We start from the raw sequence: 23,589 nt of genomic DNA on the forward strand, positions 1-23,589 counted from the left end.
CTTTCTTTCTTTCTTTCTTTCTTTCTTTCTTTCTTTCTTTCTTTCTTCCTTCCTTCCTTCCTTCCTTCCTTCCTTCCTTTCTTTCTTTCTTTCTTTCTTCCTTCCTTCCTTCCTTCCAAGGCAATTGGGGTTAAGTGACTTGCCCAGGGTCATCACTTGACTAGTAAGTGTCATGTGTCTGACACCAGATTTGAACTTGGGTCTTCCTGATTCCAGGGCTGGTGCTCTATTCACTGCGCCACTTAGGTGCCCCAAATGCCTCATTTCAAAGGCTTTTGTTTGTTATCTAGCTACTAAAGGAGATTTTGATCAGCAAAGCAGTGGTTATAATCAAATTCAGCCCCAAAGACAAGTAACCTTCCCTTTACTCAAAATCTTCCCAGACCTTTCACTGTTTATAGTCCACAACTTAGCCTTTGTGAACTTAGGGTCCTCTCCATAGCATGAGAGGGACTTAGAATAAAAGAATTACAGAATATTAGAGCTGGAAGAACTATATGGTTTGGCATTTGAAAGGGACCTTGGAGATATTCTGTTTCAAGCCCTTCATTTTATAGATAAGGAAAATGAAGGCCAAAGAGAGTAAGCGACTTTGCCCCCAGGTGAATTAATCTGAGACAGGGACCTTTGGCCCAAGAGAAATATAAAAGGAGCTTTTAGGACTTTGGTAAGGAGTTCCTGAGACTTCAGGTAACCTCTTTGCTTATGCTTTTTAACCTTTTTGGCAGTAGTTTTCATTTTTATCCTTTGGATTACTTTTAAACTGCCTAATGGAACTCTTCCGTGGGAGGATTGGAATGTTTGTAGTAAAAGATTTTTTACTTAAACTGTTGGGCTATGAATGATTCACTGTACTAGAAGCCTCTTAGTGACTGAGGATAACATTGCAAAGGCATGTGTTTGTTTCCTAGGTACTAAAGGAGGCTACAGTCAGCCTAGCAGTGGTTATAGTCAAACTCTGCCCCAAAGACAAGTGACCACAATTAAACCAGTTCAGACAGTGAGTGCTACATCTTCAAGCTATAATGCTTACCCAGCAGTGACAACTGTTCAGCCAAATGCACCTGCTTCCTCTATTCCTTCATACACCCCCTCTTCCTCATACAGTGCTACTTTGTCATCATTTACTGGTAAGGAAAATCTTATGTATGGAAGACAGTATTATGAGCTGTGACTTCATGAAGGTGAACTTCATGAAAATTGCTGTATTTTTTTCTCCTGCCTCCCAGGATCCAGTTATTCCATTTATGATGCTTCAGTGTATTCTGCAGCCAACACGTACTATCCGGCGCCACAGCAGCTCCAGCCACCGCTTCAGCCCCCACCTCAGCCTCCGTCCATGACACCCCAGCAGCATCCACAGCCTCCACCACAACCTCTGCAGCCTGCTCCCCTGCCAAAGCCTACAGGGCCCTCCCTGTGGGCCACTGTGGGGTGTGGCACAAGTAACAGCTCTGTCAGTAGCTTCCCTAAGAAACCACCTTTTCAGAACAAGCAGCTAAAACCCAAAGGCCCCCTCAGACAACCCCAGCTGTACTACTGTGACATCTGCAAGATCAGCTGTGCTGGTCCCCAGGTCAGCAGAAATTCTACCTGCTACATATTCATTCATTCATTCATTCATTCACTCCCTCACTTTCTCTCTCTCTCTCTCTCTCTCTCTCTCTCTCTCTCTCTCTCTCATAAGATCTTAGGGTCCAAAGAGTTTTCAGTGGTTACCTCATCCAAACCATGCCTGAGCAGAAATCTCCACTATAATATTCCCAACAAGTGGTCATCCATTTTCTGCTTCAGTACTTCTGGGTAACAGGAAATTAATTATATTTCAAGGCAACCTTTTCCACTTTCAAATTTTAGGAAGTTTTTTTCAAGCCAAAACCTCTCTTTTAGTAGCTTCTATCTAGTTAGGCTCTTTGGAACCAAGCAAAAGAGCCGTTTCCATGTGACAGTCTTTCAGGTATTTGAAGACAGCTATAATCCCCCCCCCCAGACTTCTAGTCTCCAACTAATTGTCCCTAGTTCTTTAAACTGAACCTTATATGTCATGGCCTACAAACCTCTCAACAAATACTTGTTGGTAAGGGGGATACAGAAAAGAATAAGATGGAGCATTCCTACAGATTTGCTGTTGAAAGTCAGTTGTACTTCCTTTCTCCTTAACAGAACCAAAATGCTTTGCTCATCACCTTTGGTTCTCAGGATGTTAATACAGTTGAGCTTTTAAGGCAAGATGGTAAAACACTTATTTGTAGTCGTTAATTATAATAGCTCACATAGAGTGCTTTCCTCACAACAATCCTTTGAAGGCAGGTAATATAAGCAACATTATCCTAATTTTATAGATGAGGCCCAGAAAAATGAGGTGATTTACTCATGGTCATATAAGCTGTTAAGCATGCAAGAGCCAGGACAGAAATCAGTACCTTTGACTACAAGTCTATTTTTCTCTCTACTATACTGTGTTGCCTTTTGGTGTTGGAGGAAGATAAAAATCATTGCCTTCTATAAGCAGTTTCTGTGATCCAAGTGAAAAAAAGTTCACAAAACAAGCTTACCTATAGACCAAGATTACCATTTGGTGGGTATTAGAACTGAGTCTTTCTTTTTGTTTTTATTTTTTAAAGGTAGCTAGCTAGTGCAATAGATAGCTCTGGGCTTGGAGTCAGGAAGACCTGGTTCCACATCTGGTCTCAGACACTTACACTTACTAGCTATGTGACCCTAGACAAGTCACTTAATCTCTGTCAGTTTCCTCAACTGTAAAATGGGGAAAATAATAATAACTACTAGTCAGGGGAGTTGTGATCATCAAATGAGATTATATTTGTAAAGTGCTTAGTTCCTGGCACACAATTGACATTTAATAAATGCTTGTTTTTTCCCTTCCTTGAAACTATTATCATTTTAATAATATGAAATGTTATTTTATGAGTAAGTATTGGTATAGTCTTATCTGCTGCTAAAGATGCTAACCAAGTCAACTTTAAAAGTACCTGATACTGACTTAATTGTGTTTTAATGGTGACAGTTTAATGGATTTAGTCAAATTGTAATTGCTTCCTTATTTCTTTTAGTGTGGATCCTCTACGATAGATCATTTTTTATATAACCAAAGTTTTTACTGTTTTGGTATTGCCCTCTACTTAAGTAGTCCATTACCTTCTATATTCTGTGGATATAATCTAGGTTCTCAAAGCTTATAACAGTAGAACACAAGCTCTGACAGATCACCAACTTTGAGGAAAAGGCTTTCTGTATGATCCTGGTGGTGGTCTATGTGTTTGTCTTTTAATGGTCTATGGACAGTTAGGTTGCAGAGAGGAGAGAGCACTGGTTCAAATTTGGCCTCAGACACTTATGACCTGGACAAGTCACTTGACCTCTGTTTGCCATAGTTTCTTCATCCATAAAATGAGAATAATAGCATCTATTGCCCAGGGTCATTGTGAGGATCAAATGAGGTAATAATTGTAAAGGCTGTAGCATAGTGCCTAGCATATATATATATATATATATATAATATAAATGCTATAGAAGTGTTAGCTATTATTATTGTTAAGAACACAGAGAGGCCCATTACTGGAGAGTCAACGACGAGATGACTGATTTTTAGGCCATCACAATTCATGAAACTATCAAGATATTGAAGGTTTGCAGTCTACATTGGTGTAATAAGGGATTTTTGAATCTTTGAAGTAGGAATTGCTCTTTGTGCTTTAAATCAATGAAAACTGCATACTTAGAAACAACAAGATGAGAAAAATCAGTAATGAAATACATGAGGGGAAGATCTATAGCTGGTGACTCAGGAATCATTGATCAATCATAAATCCTGACCAGATTGATCACAGCATAAAATCTACCACATTTCCCTTTACTTCCCCCAAGAACCTGAACATCAGGGTTCTCCTTATTTTCTGCCTTTGTCAAGTCTACATCCCATTGATGGTCTCAAGACAATTTTAAAGGAGAATGTACCTTTATGGCATATATAATATATATATATATATATATATATATATGGCATAGGAATGTACCCTCACTGCAAAAGGTTGAGGACTCCAAGATTCCGTGATACATTATAGAATAGAATCTTGGAGCAGGAGGATTGTCAAAGATCATCTAGTTTTACCTCATATTTGAGCAGGATTCCCCAGTGACATTCCTAACAAGTAGTCATCCAGACTATGCTTGAAGAACTCCAGTGACAGAGAAACCTTGCTACCTTCTGAGGCAGTTCAGATCTCTCACTTCCTCCAAGGGTGATAATGAATGGATTGTTTGTCATGCCTCAGTTACATGGTTAGGCTCTTACCTATCACTTTCTGTCCAGGGATGTGTATAGTCAAGTCCGGAATAGAACAGCACCTTCACCTTTTGTACCCTCAACTTCATATAACGGACTAAAAGCTTTATAAGATAGTACAAATCTCAGACAACAAGCATTTGAAGAAGAGAGCTATAATGTTCTTACACCTGGCTTATTTTCAAGGACTAAATGTGATGATTTTTTGGTGGGTTTGGACAAATAGTAAGGCTATTTATGGGTGAGCTCACAATTTAGATGTCATCCTCAACTCTCACCTCCTGTATCCAATCTGTTGCCAAGGCTTGTCCATTTCACTTTAGAAACCTCTCTTAAATATGTCCCCTTTTTTCTCAGATGTTGCAATCACCCTGGTGCAGATCATTATCTCCTCATGCCTGGGTTGTCTCAATAGCCTCCTTGTCGGTCTGCCTACCACAAGTCTCCCCCAACTCTAGTCCATCCTCCATTAGGCTTCGAAGTGATTTTCCTAAAGCTTGGTCCCAGCTGCATTGTTTCCCTACTCAGTAAATTCCAGTGGCACCCTGTTATCTCCAGGATCAAATATCCTCTGTTTGGTATTTGTGCTCTTCATCATCTGCTTCCCTCACCACCTTTACAATCTTCTTACACCTTACACTTGCCACCTACATTTGATCCAGTGACACTGGCCTCCTTGCTGTTTCCCACATAAGAAGCTACATCTCTCCACTCCAGGCATTTTCTCTGGCTATTTCCTGTGCCTACAATGTTCTTCCTGCTTATCTTGGTTTCCTTCCTTCCTTGGCTTCCTTTAAGTCCTAGCAAATATTCTGCCTTCAACAGAAAACCTTTCTCAATATCTATTAATTGTGGTGCCTTCCCTGGTCAGTTATTTCCTATTTATCCTATATATATATATCTATATACCTATATATATATATATATATATATCTTATTTGTACATATTGTTTTCCCTAATAGACCATGAACTTCTTGAGGAAAGGGACTGTTTTTTGCCTTTTTGTGTCTTTATTACTTAGCATAGTGCCTGGCACAGAGTAGGTACTTAATAAATGCTAATTGATTGACTATTTGACTGGAGCCACATACACACACACCAATACCTTGATCAGGTAACTTATTTTACCTTAGAGATTCATGTCTGATATACGTATGTCATTAAGAATGCTGACTTGATACTATTCCTTGAGCTTTGATCAGTAGTTCTCTTCAGCACTTGATTGAAAGCTGAAGCTCTGGTAGCAGTCTGCTCAGTAAATCCAGAGAAACAAAGAAAATACAAAAGGAAGGGAAGAGTGTAGATAGAATTTGAAATTGACAAATAAATTGACTTTAAAACAATCTTTAAGGTTGCGGCCATAGGATCTTTTGTTTTAAAAAGCTTCCAGTAGCTCGTCATGACCTCATTGGGGCTTTATTGATAAGTTTGAAAAACACAAGATGAGGACAAGTGATTATACTCAGGATTGGAATAGTAGAGTTTTCCTTGGTAGTGAGTAGTCTTTCTGTTACATTAGTGGCTGTTAAAAAGGGAAACACATTTCATATTATTTCAGAGGGTATAAGCTGCCTTAGTATTTGTGGACAAGTTCTGAAAAAGCTACAGTGGTTTAAATCCTAAGTAAATTTTCTTACGTTGCTGCCTTCTTAGGAAGTAAGGCTTTATTTTTAAGAATGAAAGCAAGCTGGTTTTTAATCCACCTATATCTAAATCTGCATCTTTATCTATATCTGTCTCGCCATGCATTCATTTATTTATTATTTTGTCTGGTGATACTAAGTCTATTAGCTGTGGTCAGTAAGGTGTTTTATATATATATATATATATATATATATATATATATACATGTATATACATATACACACACATGTGGAATCTCACAAATGAATGAATGGAACACACAATAATAGGCTTTTAGTTCCTAATGTTTAGATGTTAGGATTGCCAAGGTATGATGAACAGATGCTTAGTGAATTGTGTTGAAGAGGCAGTGTTGGGCTGATCTCTGTGCAAACCTCAAGATAAGCTTTGTTTTGTTCTTTGATTGCAGACCTACAGGGAACATTTAGAAGGACAGAAGCACAAAAAGAAAGAGGCAGCTCAGAAGTTGGGTAACCAGTCAAACATTGGCCTGCGTGGGGTTCAGACACAGCTGCATTGTGAGCTCTGTGATGTGTCTTGTACAGGAGCAGATGCGTATTCAGCACATATCCGGGGATCCAAACATCAGAAGGTATGGGCTGCTTCACTGTGCCCCATTTCTACTTCTTACAGTTATCTTCCATACTCAGAAACCCCACTGACCCCTTAAGTTTCTTTTACCCCAAGATCTCTGCCCTTTGAATACCCAGTCTAGGAGGGACCTTAAGCTATAATGGGCCCATCACTTTGATTTTTTGGTTGCTTTTTTTTTAACCCCCTGGTTAGGAGCTGTGAAAATGAAATTAAATATGCTAATTTGAATGGCACATGAGATTTGAGGCTGATTATAATAAGTTTTCTTTGAATAGGAAGTTGAGAGATTAGGTGTGTATTTTGATGCCCTTCTAGTTGGAATGGGTATATGAATTTGAGAATTACTGTAATATAGGATGTTAATATAGGACGTTGAATAGGATGTTAAGAGAGTGCGTATACATTTTGATGCCCTCCATATATACACAAAAACAGACACAGATACATACACAAGTGTGGGTGGGTGGGGAGGTACTGTATATATCCCAGTTGTATAAACCACCATATAAGTGACTAAACTTAACCCTTTCACGAGCAGGTTATATCTGTGGAACAAAGGTGAGTGGTAGCATTCTTGTTAATTTTCAGGGTCAGTGGATAATTTCCCCTTATGCTTTCAAAAGGATGATTGGAAACATGACTATCTCTTAAGTTGCTACAGTCTTTGCTAATATATAAAAGATTTGTACCTTTACTTAGCTCCATAGTTTGCTTTTAAGCTGTTGGTCCTCAATTTTCATTTTCCAGTCCTTCTTGAAGTCACAAAGACCTGGGTTCAAGACCTGCCTCTTACATATACTGCATGTGTGACCCTAGGCAAATTTCTTAACCTCTCAGTGTTCCAGGCAACAATCTAAGACTATCTGTTGCAGAGCATGTGCCATTCTGCACTGGTGAAGGGTATTTCCTCCCTGGAAGTCCCCTAATATAAATGAAATCACAGATATGGTAAAAATTTAAAAAAAAGGTAAATTATGGTAACATTCATCCTACCATTCATTCAACAGCAATTAAGTGAGCGCCTATTAAGTGAAAAGCACTGTATGATATTAAGCAAGATTATATATATATATATACATATATATATAAACACTTTGCAAAAAAGAAATGTGTAAATGTCAGTTAAAATTATTAGGACATGGTCCCTTCATTCATGAAGGTTATGATTCAGCAGGAAAAATACTAAAGCTGCAGCTTGAATGGTTTCTAAGTGTGTTCTTATAGAAATATTGTCCTTCCTAGGAATTTACTAGGAGTAGCTGTGCCTAGTAGTCTTGAACATGTTCTCCTTGACAGTTGTTATGTGGTGTATTTCAGGTTATTAAATTACATACAAAGTTGGGGAAACCTATCCCTTCAGTAGAGCCATTATTAGTGAACTCTGTTCCTACCAACATAGTGAATAAACTGGCTCCCCATGTCACTACTACTGCCACAACTTCTGTCACACCAGCTAAAGCAGCAAATGTAGCCATCACCAACAGCACAAGTTACCCAAGAAGGCCGGTACTGACCAAGAAATCATTTACCTCAAAGATAACATACGTGGGTATGTCTCTTTAAACTTCACTTTTAATTCAGTTAATTGTTATTGAAGCATTGCTTCATTTATCTTTCTTTGCATTATTGCCCACTTCTTTTTTTGAAATGCCTATAGAAGGAACCCTTGCAGGTGTCCTATACTTTCAAACTCAGGAGTATTGGATAGATTTCAGAAATAATCCTTGATTTAATTCAGTTCAACTAACTTTTATTGTCATGATTTCACAGACTTAGTGAGAAGTAATTTTTTGACGTTTTTGTTTATAAACATTCTAAGAAATAAAAATACTATCTTCTGGTAAGAGTTTGATATAAGAATCCAAAGAACTGTTATTTTTTCCTCCTCTGCTGCTGACTTACTGAAAAGCCATTGGTATTTCCCCAGCCGGGAACTACATGGTTCTACTAGTCTGCTTCAACGAGTTCTTGGAAGAATTAGACAGTGGATTCATTACTCCCCTTTAACTTTAGGAGGATGCAGTGCCTCCATCTCATAGGTCCTAGAGAATGGTGTGGCTACCATCCCAGCTGTGTACCCAGCATCCCTATTACTGAGAAAAAAACTCCTTCTGCATACTAGCTTTTAGAGTGAACCAGTTTGGCCTCCAGGATGTTGCAGGGGAAGTAGTGGCTAAGGAATCTTTTTATACAGCTATAGATTTCTTGGTTTGGCCATCTGTATCCCATTTCTCTTAGACCTGGGAAATATATAGGAAGTATAATTTTAGATACATTGGAAAGAAACTGGCTAAACTGTATGACTTTTCCCTCTATTTTATACATATATGTATATACATACATACATATATATATATATAAACAAATATTTATTGAGCAAGCATGTAGTACAATTATCCCTTCCATATCATAGGGGTTAGATGCATGGCACTCCCAGGATCTGGAAAATCTCTGTAACAAACTTTTTGGCCCTCCCTTCAGAATTCTGAATTATTATAGTATTAAAAGATAAAATATGTTAATATTATACAATAACATGCATATATTGTATGCATTTCTGTGTTTCTAACTTTTTCTGTGTCATCTGCTGGTCTTCACGTGTCATCTGTGACTTCCACAAAACTCCCCCCAAATTTCCAGTTAATTTCTTATGCTGACTCATGATATATTGAAACTACAATGGGGAAAGTTGCAGTGTGGAAGGGATAACTGTAAAAGCTCTAAGTGATTTTAATAATATCATACTCTTTATATGTGCTTCTCCTAAAGCAAAATCCTATGTATTTCATAGTTACTGTGTAAATACAATAATTATTAAAGAACTTCAACGCTAATTATTTGATAGCTTTAGATTTTGAGTTGTTCTTGGTTTGTGATAACTAAATTTATTATCTCTCTCTCTATTTGTGAGGACTGATTGCTTAAAAGAACCATAGACTTGACTTCCTGGGCTATATTCAGAATCTTAGCTTAGAGAGGTAGAAAAGTTATATGATAGCCTATCTGGGAGGTGGTTATTTGATATTATAAGGAGAATTAATGCTGTGATGGATTTGTAACATAGTCCCTGATGATAGGATAAAGATAAACTTTCGTTTTAGACCTGAAGCAGGTTATAAGTATTCACTTCTTCCTATTCAGGGACTAACAAGCAACAGGCAGCTGGCAACAGACTTGAAGAGGGGACAGTGGTCCAGTCAAAATCAGAGATGCCAAGTGAACAATCCACACATAAGAATTCTGGGGATACTTCTGGGGGCTTGTTTGATGCGCAACCAGTAGGACATGACTATGTGGAAGAGGTAATATTGAACAGTGTTTGTTATCCAAATCAACACAATATCTACCGTTTTATGTGAGACTTTGAATCGTCATAACCAAGAAGTATAAATACAGATTTTTTAAAACTAGGAAGGCTGTTTTCATGAGAAGTTTAAAAATTAACCTGTCCTTAACTAGCAAGTCTTTATGGAGAAAAAAATTAGAATGTCACTTAGAAGAAAAATTTTAAATCTTAGAAAGTGGAGCTGTAGTATTAGAATTCACAACAGGGAGACCATGGGATGGGCAAGAAAGGCCACTGAGTGTTCTGTGGGGTAACTTTCACCTCTTTCCCCTCTATCTGCTGGATAGAATGATGGAGAGAGCACTTACAGAATGTTAAATCTAGAAGGGATATATGAAATCATGGAATCCTCCCCTTTCCTCTTCCAGATAATTAAACTGGGATTCCAAAATCTTAGGATCATATATTTAGAGCTAGAAGGGACCCTAGAGGCCATTTACTCTATTCTCTTTATTTCGTAGATGAATAACCCAGGCCTAGAAAACTTAAGTGACTAGCCCATGATCACACAGAGAGCTATGATTTTCACCTTAGCTTTCTGGTTTCTTCTGACTCTTTTGGCTCAGTGTTAAATGGTTAGTTAGTGGCAGAGCCAAGACTAGAAAACAGATCTCCTGACTCCTAGTCCAGGGTTCTTTCTGCTCTATTACACTGCTGCAGTTCAGCACTAACTTTCTGTAATTTCTGAAACTCCATATGGAACTGTTTGTTAAGAGATTGAACATGCCATTTAAGGTATTCAGTTTTTTCTACTGATAACGCATAAAATTGTAAGGTTGGAGGGAACCTCCTGTATACTTATAATAATAATAATTAGCATTTATATGGCACTTTAAGGCTTACAAAGTGCTTTACAAGTGTAATCTCTTTTGATTCTCATAACAACCCTGGGAGGTAGGTGTTATTATTATCCCTGTATATGAGGAAACTGAGGCTGAGAGAGGTTGAGTAATTTGCTCAGGATCACATCACTAGTATCTATACAGAACAAGTTAAGATGTGATGTTATCTTAATTTAAAAAATATCTAAGACTGGAAATTGTAAGACCTTTCTTTAACTTATACTAGGAGTAGACAACTGTTATTGGTAAGCATTTCTTCCATATATTTAGCCCAGGCAATAGGAGAATATTGTTTTCAAAGGTTCCCATAATGTAAAGGTCTTTGAATTCCTAAAGTTCCACTTGTTTTAATTTTGGTGTTTTCTTCTGAACATAATATATATACTATATTTATATATATGTATATATATATTTATATTTTTATTCACTTAGTACCTACTATGTACTAGGTCCTACAAAACTAAGAAGTTGTAAGATGGTCCATTTCCTTGAGGAGTTTGAGGTCTTAACAGAGATATACAGTTTCCACACTTGAAAAAAAAACAAAGACACTATGACACAATAGAGTCAAAGGCCAAAATTTATATTATGTAATATGGTTAGGCCCAGATAAAGAAGGGGGAAGGTGTGTACAGTTTTAGTGGGGAATAAAAATGTGATTGGCATGAGGCCTGAAAAAGGCTGAAGTGTAGACTGTGACTCTTTAGCTTTCAAGTTAAGTGGTTTTTACACCTCGTCATACTACCTCTCTTTACTTTGTTCACTGTACTCAATATGAACAGAATGTGAGAAGTCCTTTTTAGAGATAGTTAGATTACTGAAATGGTAGTAGTTCCTTTGAAAACTGTCAAATTAAAGTCCTAGATCAGACACCAAACAAGGAGAGAAAACTCCCAATTTTTATTCAGTATTCAGTCTACAAATATTTTAAAGTGTCTATTGAATAGGTAGAGGGGCAGCATTGTATGGTGCCTGTGGAGTCTGGAAGACCTAGGTTCAAGTCCCATCTGTCACATACTGACGTTATGACCCTGAGCTAGTCATTTAACTTCTCAGTGCCCCGAGGCAACTCTCCAAGACTATACTTTGCCAACCAGAAGTCAATATACATCGATAGAGGGAATTCTTCACTTTTTGTTTTTTATGCTGATATCAGAGGTCCCATCAAAAACAAAAGGTTGGTTTAACAAGTAGGTCCTAGTAGCAGAACTAAGTCAACACTTGATTGGCATTTAGATTTCAATTTCTCCTTCAAGTGATTATATGATGCAAAGGATTATGCTAGTCAGTGGGAAGAGACAAAGTTTAGAAAAAAACGTGGCCATTTCTATCATGTAGCTTATGGTCAAGGTAGGGGAATTAGATACAAACGAGGTAACTACAACATTTAACATTAGACAAATGCTTCTGAGAGTTGTGAAACAAAGTGCTAAGTTTGTTAAGTTTGTTTTTAATCTTGGCCATATATGAGATAACTACTACTTTGGGACCTGTCTAGAAGTATTATGCCAATTTTTTTTAACAGTGAGCAAGGCTCCTAAAAATGGTATTGTAAACATAATAGTTGGCTGTTTTTGTGGTCAGTGTTAAAAAAAGTAGACATAATGTCTGAAATTTAAGCAATTTAGGGAATCTTAGATTATTTTTCAAGCTGAATGTGATTGTTACACTTTGTTTGGTGTCTCAGGTGCACAATGATGAAGGAAAAATGATTCGGTTTCACTGTAAGCTGTGTGAATGCAGTTTCAATGATCCTAATGCCAAGGATATGCACCTGAAGGGGCGTCGGCACCGACTACAATACAAGGTGAGATATTAGCTGCTCTTTAACAGTTCTGCTCCCTCAGAATGAGCTCTGTTAGATGGAGGTGACCATTGCAATAGATTAGAAGAGTAAAAATGCTTTTGTTCATTTAGCCCATAGGTTCCCAAAGAGGGTGATACCACCTCTCCTCCCAGGGGGCCTCTGGACTGATCCAGAGGGGTAGTAGTAGCCTTGGGTGCAGTTGGGGAATATTAAATATAAAAATAAGGGGGGGGGCGGTGGAAGCATAAGGAAAGAAGAGAAGAAAATTTTGGAAAACCATTTGTACATGTTTCATCTGTTGTATAACAGAGTTAAAGTCATAGTGATTACATTAATTTCCAAATAAACACACAAAATGCAAGTTAAAACTGATCACTGGTCAAGTCCACCAACAAGTCTTAACAAGCAAGTGTTAGCAGGTATGTTGCGTGTTGCGTGTTGCCAGGAAGTCGAGCATGCCTTGGCAGGATTATGTGCGTGGAATAACTTGTTTACAATATGATACTATACAGTTATATGATGCAATATTGCATCATCAAAATTTCAATGCAGGAAACCTCCCCCACAAATTTATAATAAAGTATTAATTTAAGATGCATCATTTAAAAAAATTTATATGTTTTTGAAATGATTCAAATTTAAGGGAAAAAAAAAACCCTTTAAAGGGTTAAAGACAGTAATTTCCAGGGGTTGCTAAGTAATTTTTTTTAAAAGGGGGCAGTAGACCAAATAAGTTTAGGTCTGTTAGTGCTAAAGCTTTTGAATAATCTAAATGATTTACTAAAAAAAAAGTCCCTAAGTTGTCCTTAAAAAGTCCTCCCATTACACCTGGCCGTGTAACCTTGAGCAAGTTACTTAACCCAAATTGCTTAGGGGTGGCCAGGTGGCTCAGCGAGTAAGAGCACCGGCTCCAGTGTTGGGATGACCTGGATCAAATGCGGGCTCAGATATTCAGCACCACACCCAGAAATAACTGGCCGTGTAACCTTGAGCAAGTTACTTAACCCCGATTGCTTTAAAAAAAAAAAAAGTCCTCCCATTCTGTTCATATTGCACACAGGTGGGCAAAATAAAGAAGGGCAGGGTGACATGGTGGGAAAACCATTAGTAGAGTCAGAACCTACTCCCTCCACCTCAGGGTAATGATCCAGCTTGGACAAATCTTACCTGAATGATTAGCAGATCAACTAATCCAAAACACAAACTTTTCATCTATGGATGCTGCTGTGCCAACCTAGCTGCCTGAGTGCTTCACAGCTAGGATGACCTGAGTTCAAGTTCTGTCTCTGATCCACATACTGGCTGCATGAGCCTTCACAAGTCACTTAATTTCTTACTATTGTAGGCAATTCTCCAAGACTTTAAATTGCGAAGAAGGTGCTAATGTGCATTTGTAAGAGTGTCCTCACTAGAGAGTTCCTTATACCAGGGAAATCACAGGTCTAATCCTTATCTCTATCCCTATTAGAAATCCTTCTCTGATGTCTTACCATGGTGTGGAGGTGATCCTGAGTCCTTGAAGGCTGTGCTAATAGACGCTAAGCTCTCACAGGTTTGACCATGTATAACTGACCATGTATAATTCAAGTATAATCCCAAATACACACTAATCCTTCTGCCCAAGAATTAAGAATGGAGTTATTTCACTAGTAGATTTTTCTAGTAGGTAATGAATGCTTTGGCCTGGAAAGCCATGAAACAGAGAAAAACAAATTTTCATGTAGTCCAGTGTGGTTCCTTTCCTCTTTCATAATGTCCACACCTTATCTTGTGCAATTCTTGCCAATAATAATATTTACATTTATATAACATTTACATTGTACAAACAGTTTTCCTCACAACCTTGTGAAGCAGGTAGTCTAAGCCCTATCATGTTCATTCTATAGATGAAAAGTCTGTGGTTTTGGTCTTCAGGGGAAGACTTCCTATAGAAGGTGAGATTTTAGCTGGGACTTAAAGGAAGCCAGGGAAGCCAAGAGGTAGAAATGAAGAGGGAGAGTGAGCATTCCAGGCATGACAGACAGCCACAGAAAATATCCAGAGTCAAAAGATGGAATATTTTGTTGGTGGAACAGCCAGAAGGCCAGTGTTACTAGACTGAAGAGTACATGCCAGTAAGGCATAAGAAGAGGGGAGTTAGATTATGAAGAGCTTTGATTGCCAAATAGGATTTTGTATTAATCCTGGAGGTGATAGGTAATGACTGAAGTTTATTGCATGTGACATGGTCAGACCTGCACTTTAGGAAAATAATTTTAATGGTTAGTTGATGATGGACTAGAGTGAGGAGAGGAGAGACTTGAAGTAGGGAGACCAAACAGGAGACTGTTGTAGTAGTCCAAGTGTGAGGTGATGAAGGCCTACACCAGTGTCAGAAGAGATGAGGGATTTTATTTGAAAGATGTTGCAAAGGTGAAATTAATAGACTTTGGCAACAGATTGAATATGAAATCTGAGAAATAGTGAAGAGTCAAGGATTATGCCGAGGGACTTTGCAAGTCTGAGGGATTTGAAGGGTGGTATTGCCCTGTACTGAAAAAAGTGAGAACTTGGTGACAACATGAGTCAGATTCAGTCTTAAAGGGCAGCAAGGTAGCTCCCACCTGTTTAGGTCCCCTTAAAGAAGAGATGTTTTACTCAATCCTAGGCAACAAGCAGAACCTCAGCCAAATTTTTGTATTATTTCCAGATAATGGAAGTTCTGGAACTTGACCCTCAGGAAAGGAGTAGAGCTTCCCATCAATAGCTCTAATCTCAGTCCCTCAGATTTACCCCCAGGTTCACATCAGGCAAGAAGTTTTGGCCTCATGGATGTGGGTATGATGCTGGCTCCCAGAGGGCAGTGAGGTAGCTCCCTATCTTCCTCCTGGATCTGGCAGAAAAGAAGAGCTGTGATTCATCCCTAGGGCCTTCTGTGGTAGTTGGTCGGTCCTGGTCCCTAAGGGCAGTAATGTAGATCCAGTTGTAATTTTGTTCATCTAAGGACAACAAGATGGCTCACATAGTGAATAGGCCTTATAGTGGTCCAATCCACAAAAAAATGACCAAAAAATTTAATTTTCATGCCAAAGATCCTCCAGACATAAACCCAGAGAAGGAGAATATTTCCAAAATTCCTACAAGGAGGGACTCTAAGAAAAACACAGTTTGACTGCAGAATAAAATAGAATTCCTAGAAGAAATTATGCAAGAGCTTAAAGAAAAAGAATGTAAAATGATATACAAATTAAATGAGAGCAATAGAGGAAAGAAGTGGAAAAGCAATGAAAACTATTTAGGAGAGCCTTGGAAATAGAATTAACAGCTTAGCACAAAAGGTACAAAATCTTACTCAAGTAACAAATTCCTTGAAAAATAGGATGGGCAAAACAAGCTAAATACTCCATGAGAAAACAAGAAATACTAAAACAGTCAAAAGATAAAAATGGAAAGAAATGTAAGGGACTTTATTTCAAAAACAACCAAACCTGGAAAATAGACCAAGGGGGGTTAATTTAAGAATCACTGGATCAAAAAATAAATCATTGGACTGCCTGAAAACCCTGATTATAAAAAGAACTTGGATATCACATTTCAAGAAATCATAAAAGAAAACTCACCAGACATATTAAAAAAGAGAGAGAGAGCAAAGTAAAAATAGAATCTACCAGTCACTTCATGAAAGAAAGCTCAAAGTGAAAATTTTCAAGAATGTCTTGGCTGAAATCTAGAACTTCCAAGTGAAAGAAAAAATGTTGGTTGATTGATTGGTTGTTGTCCTTCATTCTTGAAGACAAAAATGACACCACTATGTTAGAGTCAAGTTACAGTGTGTCTGGTTGTAGTTGATCAGACCAGAACATGCTAGGAATGCTCTGCTCCAGGTCAGGCACATGAACATTTCGGGTGGAGTCTCTAAATTTCCACATCTCATGTTTCTTTTGAATTACTTCAATTCTGCTTTGCTTATAGGGCACAGTATCTTCTCTGATGAGGGCACACCATGTTGGGAAGTCCTATGCCAATGTCCCCCATGACATATAATCACTTCCAAAATTCTTAAGAGAGACCTTGCAAGTATCCTTTTATATCTTTTTCTGACCACCATGTGAGAACTTGGCTTGTGTGAGTTCTCTGTAAACCAGTCTTTTAGGCAAGTATATATTTGGCATTTGAGCAATGTGGCCAGGCCATTAGAGTTACACTCTCTGCAGTAAAATTTGAATGCTTGGTAGTTTAATTTGAGAAGGGACTTCAGGGTCTGGTACCTTATCCTGCCAGCTGATCTTCAGAATCTTCCCAAGACAATTCAAATGGAAGCACTTCATTTTCCTGGCATGGAACTGGTGTACTATCCAGGTTTCACAGGCATACAACAAAACAACCAACCTGGAAAATAGACCAAAAAGGGTTAATGGCATAAACCTCATAAAACAATGAGGTCAGCACAGTGGCTTTGTAGACCTTCAATTTGGTAGTCAGTCTAATATCTTTTCTTTTCCACACTTTCCTTTTGAGCCTCCCAAACAATGAGCTAGCTCTGGCAATGCATGCATCAATAGTCATTATCAATGTGTAGAAACTTCACCATTTGTTATAACCAATGGTTCCATGTATAGATGGTGTGGTGTTGGCTGGTGGAGCACCTGTGTTTTCTTGGTGTTAATTGTTAGGCCAAATTTAGCACAAGTAGCAGAGAATCAAAATTCAGTAGCATAGAATAGAGATCCTTACTTTGTTGCATCCAGCTTCAGAGGCTGTACTGAGTGCACAATTGTCTGCAACAAAAAACCATGCACCAACACTCCCTCCACTTTAGTCTTCACTGGTAGCCTCTTCAAGTTAAATTTACCATCAGTATGGTAGCTGATCTTGATGCCCTGTTCACTGAAGGTGTTTGACAGCATGACTGAAAACGTTATCTTAAAAAGCATGGAAGAAAGCTTTTACACAGTCTTGTTTCACTTCACTGATAATTGGTAAAGCATGGGAGCATTGTCCATTGTCCAGAACTCAGGCAGACAAGCCATCATGAAATTGATGTATAGTACTGATGAACTTCTCTGGGCAACCAAATTTTGGCATAATTTTTTATAAGCCCTCATGACTGACAATATCAAAGGTCTTGGTCAGGTCAACAAATGATTTGTACAGACATCGGTCCTGCTCCTGGCTTTCTTTTGGAATTGTCTGGCAGTAAACAACATATTAACCATTCCTTAACCCTTTCTGAAGTCACACTGGCTCTCAGATAGATGACCATCTTTCAGATGAAAGATCAGCCTATTAAGGAGGACTCTGGCAAGAAGCTTGCCAGCAGTGACTAAGAGAGAGACCTTCCTGTGATTGTCACAGGACAATCTATTTCCTTTATCTTTATAGAGATGGATAATGGAGGCCTCCTTGGACTCCTGGGTGATAACCTCCTCTTTCCATATAACCCAGAAAATTTCAGTCAGCTTTTATATAAGCAGTGGACTCCCCCCCCCATAAATATCAGCTGGAATATAATCAGCATCAGGTGCTTTGCCACAAGAGGGGAGCCTAATGACATTCAAAACCCTCCTCAGTTTGGAGTTTGTCTAGAGAGGGATTGACTTCAACTTGAAGTAAATGGTCAGTGGTTTCAGCATTGATTGATGGTCATCTGTTGAGAACACTATGAAAGTGTTCAGCCCATCTCTCCAGGATCATGTTCTTACCACTAATCAATGTAGTTTCATCAGCACTGAGTAATTGAGATGCACCATATGTCTTCAACTCATAAATAGCCTTCAGAGCATTTTAAAAGGCTTTGGATTGTTACTATCGGTGTAAAACTGAATTTCGTCTGCCTTCTTACTGAGCCAAGAATCTTGCGTCTCTCTAAGCATTGCATGTACTTTACTTTTGATGGAGTTAAATGCTGCCTTCTTAGAGATGGATGAACTATCCTGCTGGTAAACCCTGTGGAGTTTTCATTTTTCATTTAGCAGCTTCTGAATTTCCTCATCATTTTTGTCAAACCAGTCTTGATGTTTGTGAATGTTCTGGCCCAGATGAGTAAATGCAGTTTTGTACACCAAATCTCTGAAAGCTGCCCACTCCTTTTCTGCTCCACTGTTGCCAAGAGTGTGTTGGTTCAACTTTCCCTCCAAGTTAGCAATGAACTGTTCCCACTCAGAGAAGTGCTCTAATTTGTTGACATTAAGTCTTCTGGTATTCATCTTGTTTTGGGGCCACCAGTTTTGTTGAATGTGAATATTTAGCTTGGAGAGGCTAAGTCTATGATCAGTCCGGCGCTCTGTGCTACATATTGCTTTCATCTCTCTCACATTCTGTCTGTCTCTTCTTCTTACAATGACATAGTCTTTAAGTGCAATGTTTGCTGTGAGGATGTATCTAGGCAGTTTTGTTGCATTTAGTTAAATGGAAGACAGTATTGGTGATGAGAAGGTCATGAGATGCACAAGTCTTCAGTAGTAATTGACCATTGCTATTGCTGGTTCCAACTCCATTCTTTCCAATTCCTGCCATGTCTGGCAGTCTGTGCCTTCTCTGCATTAAAGTCACCTAAAATTATAAGCTTGTCCTTTTTCCTCACATTGATGATAAAGGTCTCCAAGTTTTCATAAAATTTTTCTTTGACTTCATCAGGGTTCATCATGGTGGGAACATAGGCATGATTGATAGAGCCGCGAGTGTGAGAGACACTGCAGCAGTCACAAGATGTCAGAGGGAATGCACGTGACCTCTGAGGGGCAGGAGCTTGGAGATGTGGAGGCCGACTCTGCCGGGCCGTAAAGGCTGACATGGCATTGAGTGCAGGGCCATGGGGGCCGACCCTGCTGGGTTGGGAAAGGCTGATGTGGCATTGAGCGTGCCCCATAAATGCGGACTTCTCTTCACACATACTCCTTTGTCCTGCACTCAGGAGAGTGCGCAATTGGCTCCCACATGTCGTGTGGCAGGGTGGCGGCCGGAGGGGGTGCGCATGGCTTTCTGAGGGACGTTGTTGGGATAGCCTTGCCTGGGACTTAACAAACCAGGGACAAGGGAGTCACGCAAGAGTGATACTCTGCGTGGCAGTGCCTAAAGGACTTCTGGGAAGTACTTTGCTCCTTTGTCTCATACGACGTACTCGGGAAAGAACATGATTGGCCCTGCAAGGCGTGCCCCGCAAGGTTTATAAATAGGGGAGATAGAGGAAGTTCCGTTAGTTCCGTTAGTTCCACTTCCTGTTTGCTTGCCGTGCAGTTAAGATGTAACCCAATAAACAGCTTCACATCATACTTTCCGTGTCCTGGGTGTTCTGTGGGGGTAAGTTCTTCTTGGAGACAAGAAGCTGGAGACTTCCGAAGACTGGGTATAAGGTAAGACATGGCCGGAGTTGGGACCGGGAACCCAACAGCTGGCGCCCAAACGGGGATCTATATAAGGACCGTGTTCAGAAGACCCCACAGCCTTACTTAAGACTAGAAGCCTTAAGTAGGAAGACGGAGGGAATAAAAACAACATGGGTCAGGCTTTGTACCTCCCAGTTGTTGGACCCACAGACACAGAGGTTTGTGTGAGGCAGGTTTATAAACCAGTACAGACCAAAGAGGAAGGGAAAGCACCACCCCGTAATAAGGAAATGAACAGACTTCGAGCACAGGTGGAGGCTCTCACAGCTGCATTAGAAAAAACTACAATGTGGGCTATCTCCTCCCCCACCGCCTCCTCTGCAGTTCCCGTCCTTTCCAGGAGGGGATGGCGCTACACTGCCACCTAGTGGACACACTAGGCCTAACCTAGTGGCCGCTGCTTTGCAAGAGGCTGTTTTAGCTGGGGAGGACTTGACTGCATGGGACCTGGTTCTAATGCCTGTTGATCTGAATGATCCTGGTTGGGAGTACACTCCTGTACCTTTCAAATTGTTAAAAGACCTGAAGCAGGCATGTACTGATTATGGACTGAATTCACCCTTTGTGATTCAGACTTTGACTAATTGGGCCACCCGTATTGCGTGTACCCCTGGAGACTGGGAGGCTTTGGCTACTGCATGTCTGACCCCTGGTCAGGCTTTAATCTGGAAAGCAGACTGGCATAAAGAGTGTCGGGCCTTTATTCAGCGCCATGACTTGCCTAATGCCGAAGATGCTTTCAAAGCTTTTTAGGAACAGGGAGGCACACTAGTCAGTTTGCTCAATGACAGCATAATGGTAACACCTACGCAGCCTTGAGCAATTGCACTCTTAAAGCTTGGGAGAAGGTTGAACAAACAGGGGTAGTGAAAGCGCACTTGACTTCTATCAAACAAGGTGCTTGGGAATCCGTCTCTGATTATGCTTCCCGTCTACAACAAGCAGTGGATAGGGTAGTAGGAAAAGGGGAGCCTGGCAAGATCATATTCCAACAGTTATTGAGAGAAGGGTTGAATAAAAACTGCAGGAGGGCTGTAGAATCCCTGCCCAAAGACGCTCCACTGAATGAAATCATGGAGAGATGCAATGATGTAGATTATGAGACCATGTCCGTTGAGGCCATGGCAGCGGCAGTTGCCTCTGGAATTGCTGATTCACAAAGACAAAGAACCTCTACCCAAAGATGTTTTAGATGTGGGAAGTTAGGACATATTCAAAGCATGTGTAGGAAGGCACCTCCAGGAGGTGGGAAATTGAGTTACCCTTTATGCTATGCTTGTGGGAAGCCAGGCCATATTGCAAAATTCTGCAGGTCCACCAAACCTGGGTTGGGAAATGGGCGGAGGGGCCCCAAGCGGGCCCCGAACGTATACCCTGTGCTGACCCCTGAAGGCCCCGGCCAAAGAGAGATGCCCAACCAACAATATCAAAGGTTGTTCCTAGAGGCCTAGTCCAAGTAGATGCTGCAATATATGTGACTGGAGAGTTATTGATTCCTCCTTTCTCTACGATAGATGTGGCTGTTGACAGTGTAGAGTCCCCCAGTTTAATAGTTGGCTGCCCGGCTCCCTCCATAGTTATTGTACATGCCACTAGCACACCCAGGAGAGAATTATATTTCAGTAACCCACCCTCACTCCTACCCAGTGAAGCTCCCTTGTAATGAGCCAATAGCCAGGAGAATCCCTTTGAGAAAACAGGAGGAACTACAGGTGGCTTTAACACAATATATAACAGGGATGGGACCTTTGATAGTGATTTATATCAATGGCAGGCCGTTCCGAGGCTTGCTGGATACCGGAGCAGATGTCTCTATTGTTCGAAAAGAGGAATGGCCACTTGAATGGGAATTACAAAGAGAGAATGTTGGAGTTACTGGAGTAGGAGGACCGCAGATTGCTGAAAAGTCAAAACAATTCTTACGGTGGGTAGTAGAGGATAAAGAAGGAATTTTTCGACCATTAGTTATAACAGGGCTGTCCTCTTCCCTCTGGGGATGGGATATTATGGAAGGGATGGGAATTTACCTGCAATCAAACTAGTGGGGGTCACTGCTATGTTAGCGCTACCCAAATTGAAATGGCTCCCACATAAATATTCCTGGGTGGAGCAGTGGCCCCTACCAATAGAAAAGCTAACAGCCTTACACCATATAGTGGATGAACAATTACGGGCTGAACATATAGAACCTTCATTCAGCCCATATAACTCCCCTGTGTTTGTTATAAAGAAAAAGAGTGGGCAATGGAGACTGCTCACTGATTTAAGAAAGATTAATGACATCTTACAACCTATGGGAGCGCTTCAACCCGGATTGCCTTTACCTAATATGGTTCCAGAAGGATATAGAGTAATGATTATAGACGTAAAAGACTATTTTTATTCTATTCCCCTACATCAAGAGGATAGAGAAAAATTTGCCTTTACTGTTCCTTCGATTAATTTGCAGTCACCTGCTAGGAGGTATCAGTGGAAGGTATTACCACAAGGCATGGCAAACAGCCCCACCTTATGTCAATGGTTTGTAGATCAGATTTTGCAGCCTATAAGGTTGGGACATCCAGAAGTTGTCATCATACATTATATGGATGATATATTATTGGCTACAGAAAAACAGGAAAAGCTACAAACAGTTTTAAAGGAAGTATTACAAGCCTTGTCTGAACAAGGGCTAATAGCAGCCCCAGAAAAAATACAGTCAGAGTCTCCTTTTAAATATTTGGGATATGTTTTAACTGATGTTGTGGTGAGGAAAGAGGCCCTAGAGATACAGCCTCAAAAATGTAAGACCCTCAATGATTCCCAATGCTTAGTGGGGAGCATACAGTGGGTCAGGACTGCTGTGCCAATTCCTCTATCCATGATGGCACCTTTATATGATTTGTTGAAAGGAGATTCCGACCTGAGGTCCCCTAGGAGCTGGACTCCTGAGGCTTTAACAGCTTTATCACAGATCCAGAAAGCTTTTGGGGCCTCCACAGTTAGATTGAGGGCAGGGGAAGAAGTGTATGTTACTTGCCTACAAGATGAGCCTCTGTTTGGAGCGATCTTTCAGAGTCATGGAATTATTGAATGGATACATCCTAAACATAGTGGAAAAGCTTTGGTTCCTAAATTAGAACTTATAAAGGAATTTGTCACGGGGGTGATTCAAAGAGTTTTCATGGTCACTGGATGCCCACCAAAAATATGGATCAAAGGCTTAGTAGAGTCTATCCAGGCAGGGAAAGCTGATGATGTTTTGGATTTATTGCCATACTGTCTTCAAAGTTCTCCAAAGTTACCTATTTTACAGGTATTTCAGCAGTTTGAAGTAACAATGCCACGTTGTATTATTAGCAAAATTCCAGTGGATGGCCCTAATGTCTTTACAGATGCCACTAAACAAGGGAAGGCCAGCATTTTTTGCCCTCAATTAAGAATACAGTTAGTGTTGGATACACCCTTTAATTCCATTCAAAAAAATGAACTATGGGCTATCATAAAAGTTATAGAGAAATTTCATCCCCCTTTTAATGTAGTAACAGATAGTCTGTATGCCTGTAATGCTATCAAAATTCTACCTGATACTTTTATTAATCAGGCAGCATCTAAGATCGGGAAACTGCTCCTGTTGGCGCAAGAACACCTATTTCATCTGAAGGCGTCTATATATATATATATATATATATATATATATATATAT

At 39.8% G+C, this 23,589-nt stretch overlaps 1 protein-coding gene across 1 annotated transcript in view; it reads left to right on the forward strand.

Annotated features, from left to right (window-relative positions):
• ZFR2 (zinc finger RNA binding protein 2) overlaps positions 1–23,589 on the forward strand; it is a 134,113-nt gene that overhangs the window by 50,210 nt on the left and 60,314 nt on the right. The window contains exons 4-9 of the mRNA XM_069086839.1: positions 912–1,130; positions 1,230–1,576; positions 6,361–6,543; positions 7,863–8,094; positions 9,687–9,847; positions 12,421–12,540. Coding sequence (XP_068942940.1) covers positions 912–1,130; positions 1,230–1,576; positions 6,361–6,543; positions 7,863–8,094; positions 9,687–9,847; positions 12,421–12,540 — 1,262 coding nt within the window. The remainder of the gene's footprint in view (positions 1–911; positions 1,131–1,229; positions 1,577–6,360; positions 6,544–7,862; positions 8,095–9,686; positions 9,848–12,420; positions 12,541–23,589) is intronic.

Source organism: Petaurus breviceps, unplaced genomic scaffold, assembly GCF_028583685.1.
Source record: "Petaurus breviceps papuanus isolate PSGF00001 unplaced genomic scaffold, PetGlider_PUasm1.0 180, whole genome shotgun sequence".
In the NCBI taxonomy this organism is placed as follows: domain Eukaryota; kingdom Metazoa; phylum Chordata; class Mammalia; order Diprotodontia; family Petauridae; genus Petaurus; species Petaurus breviceps.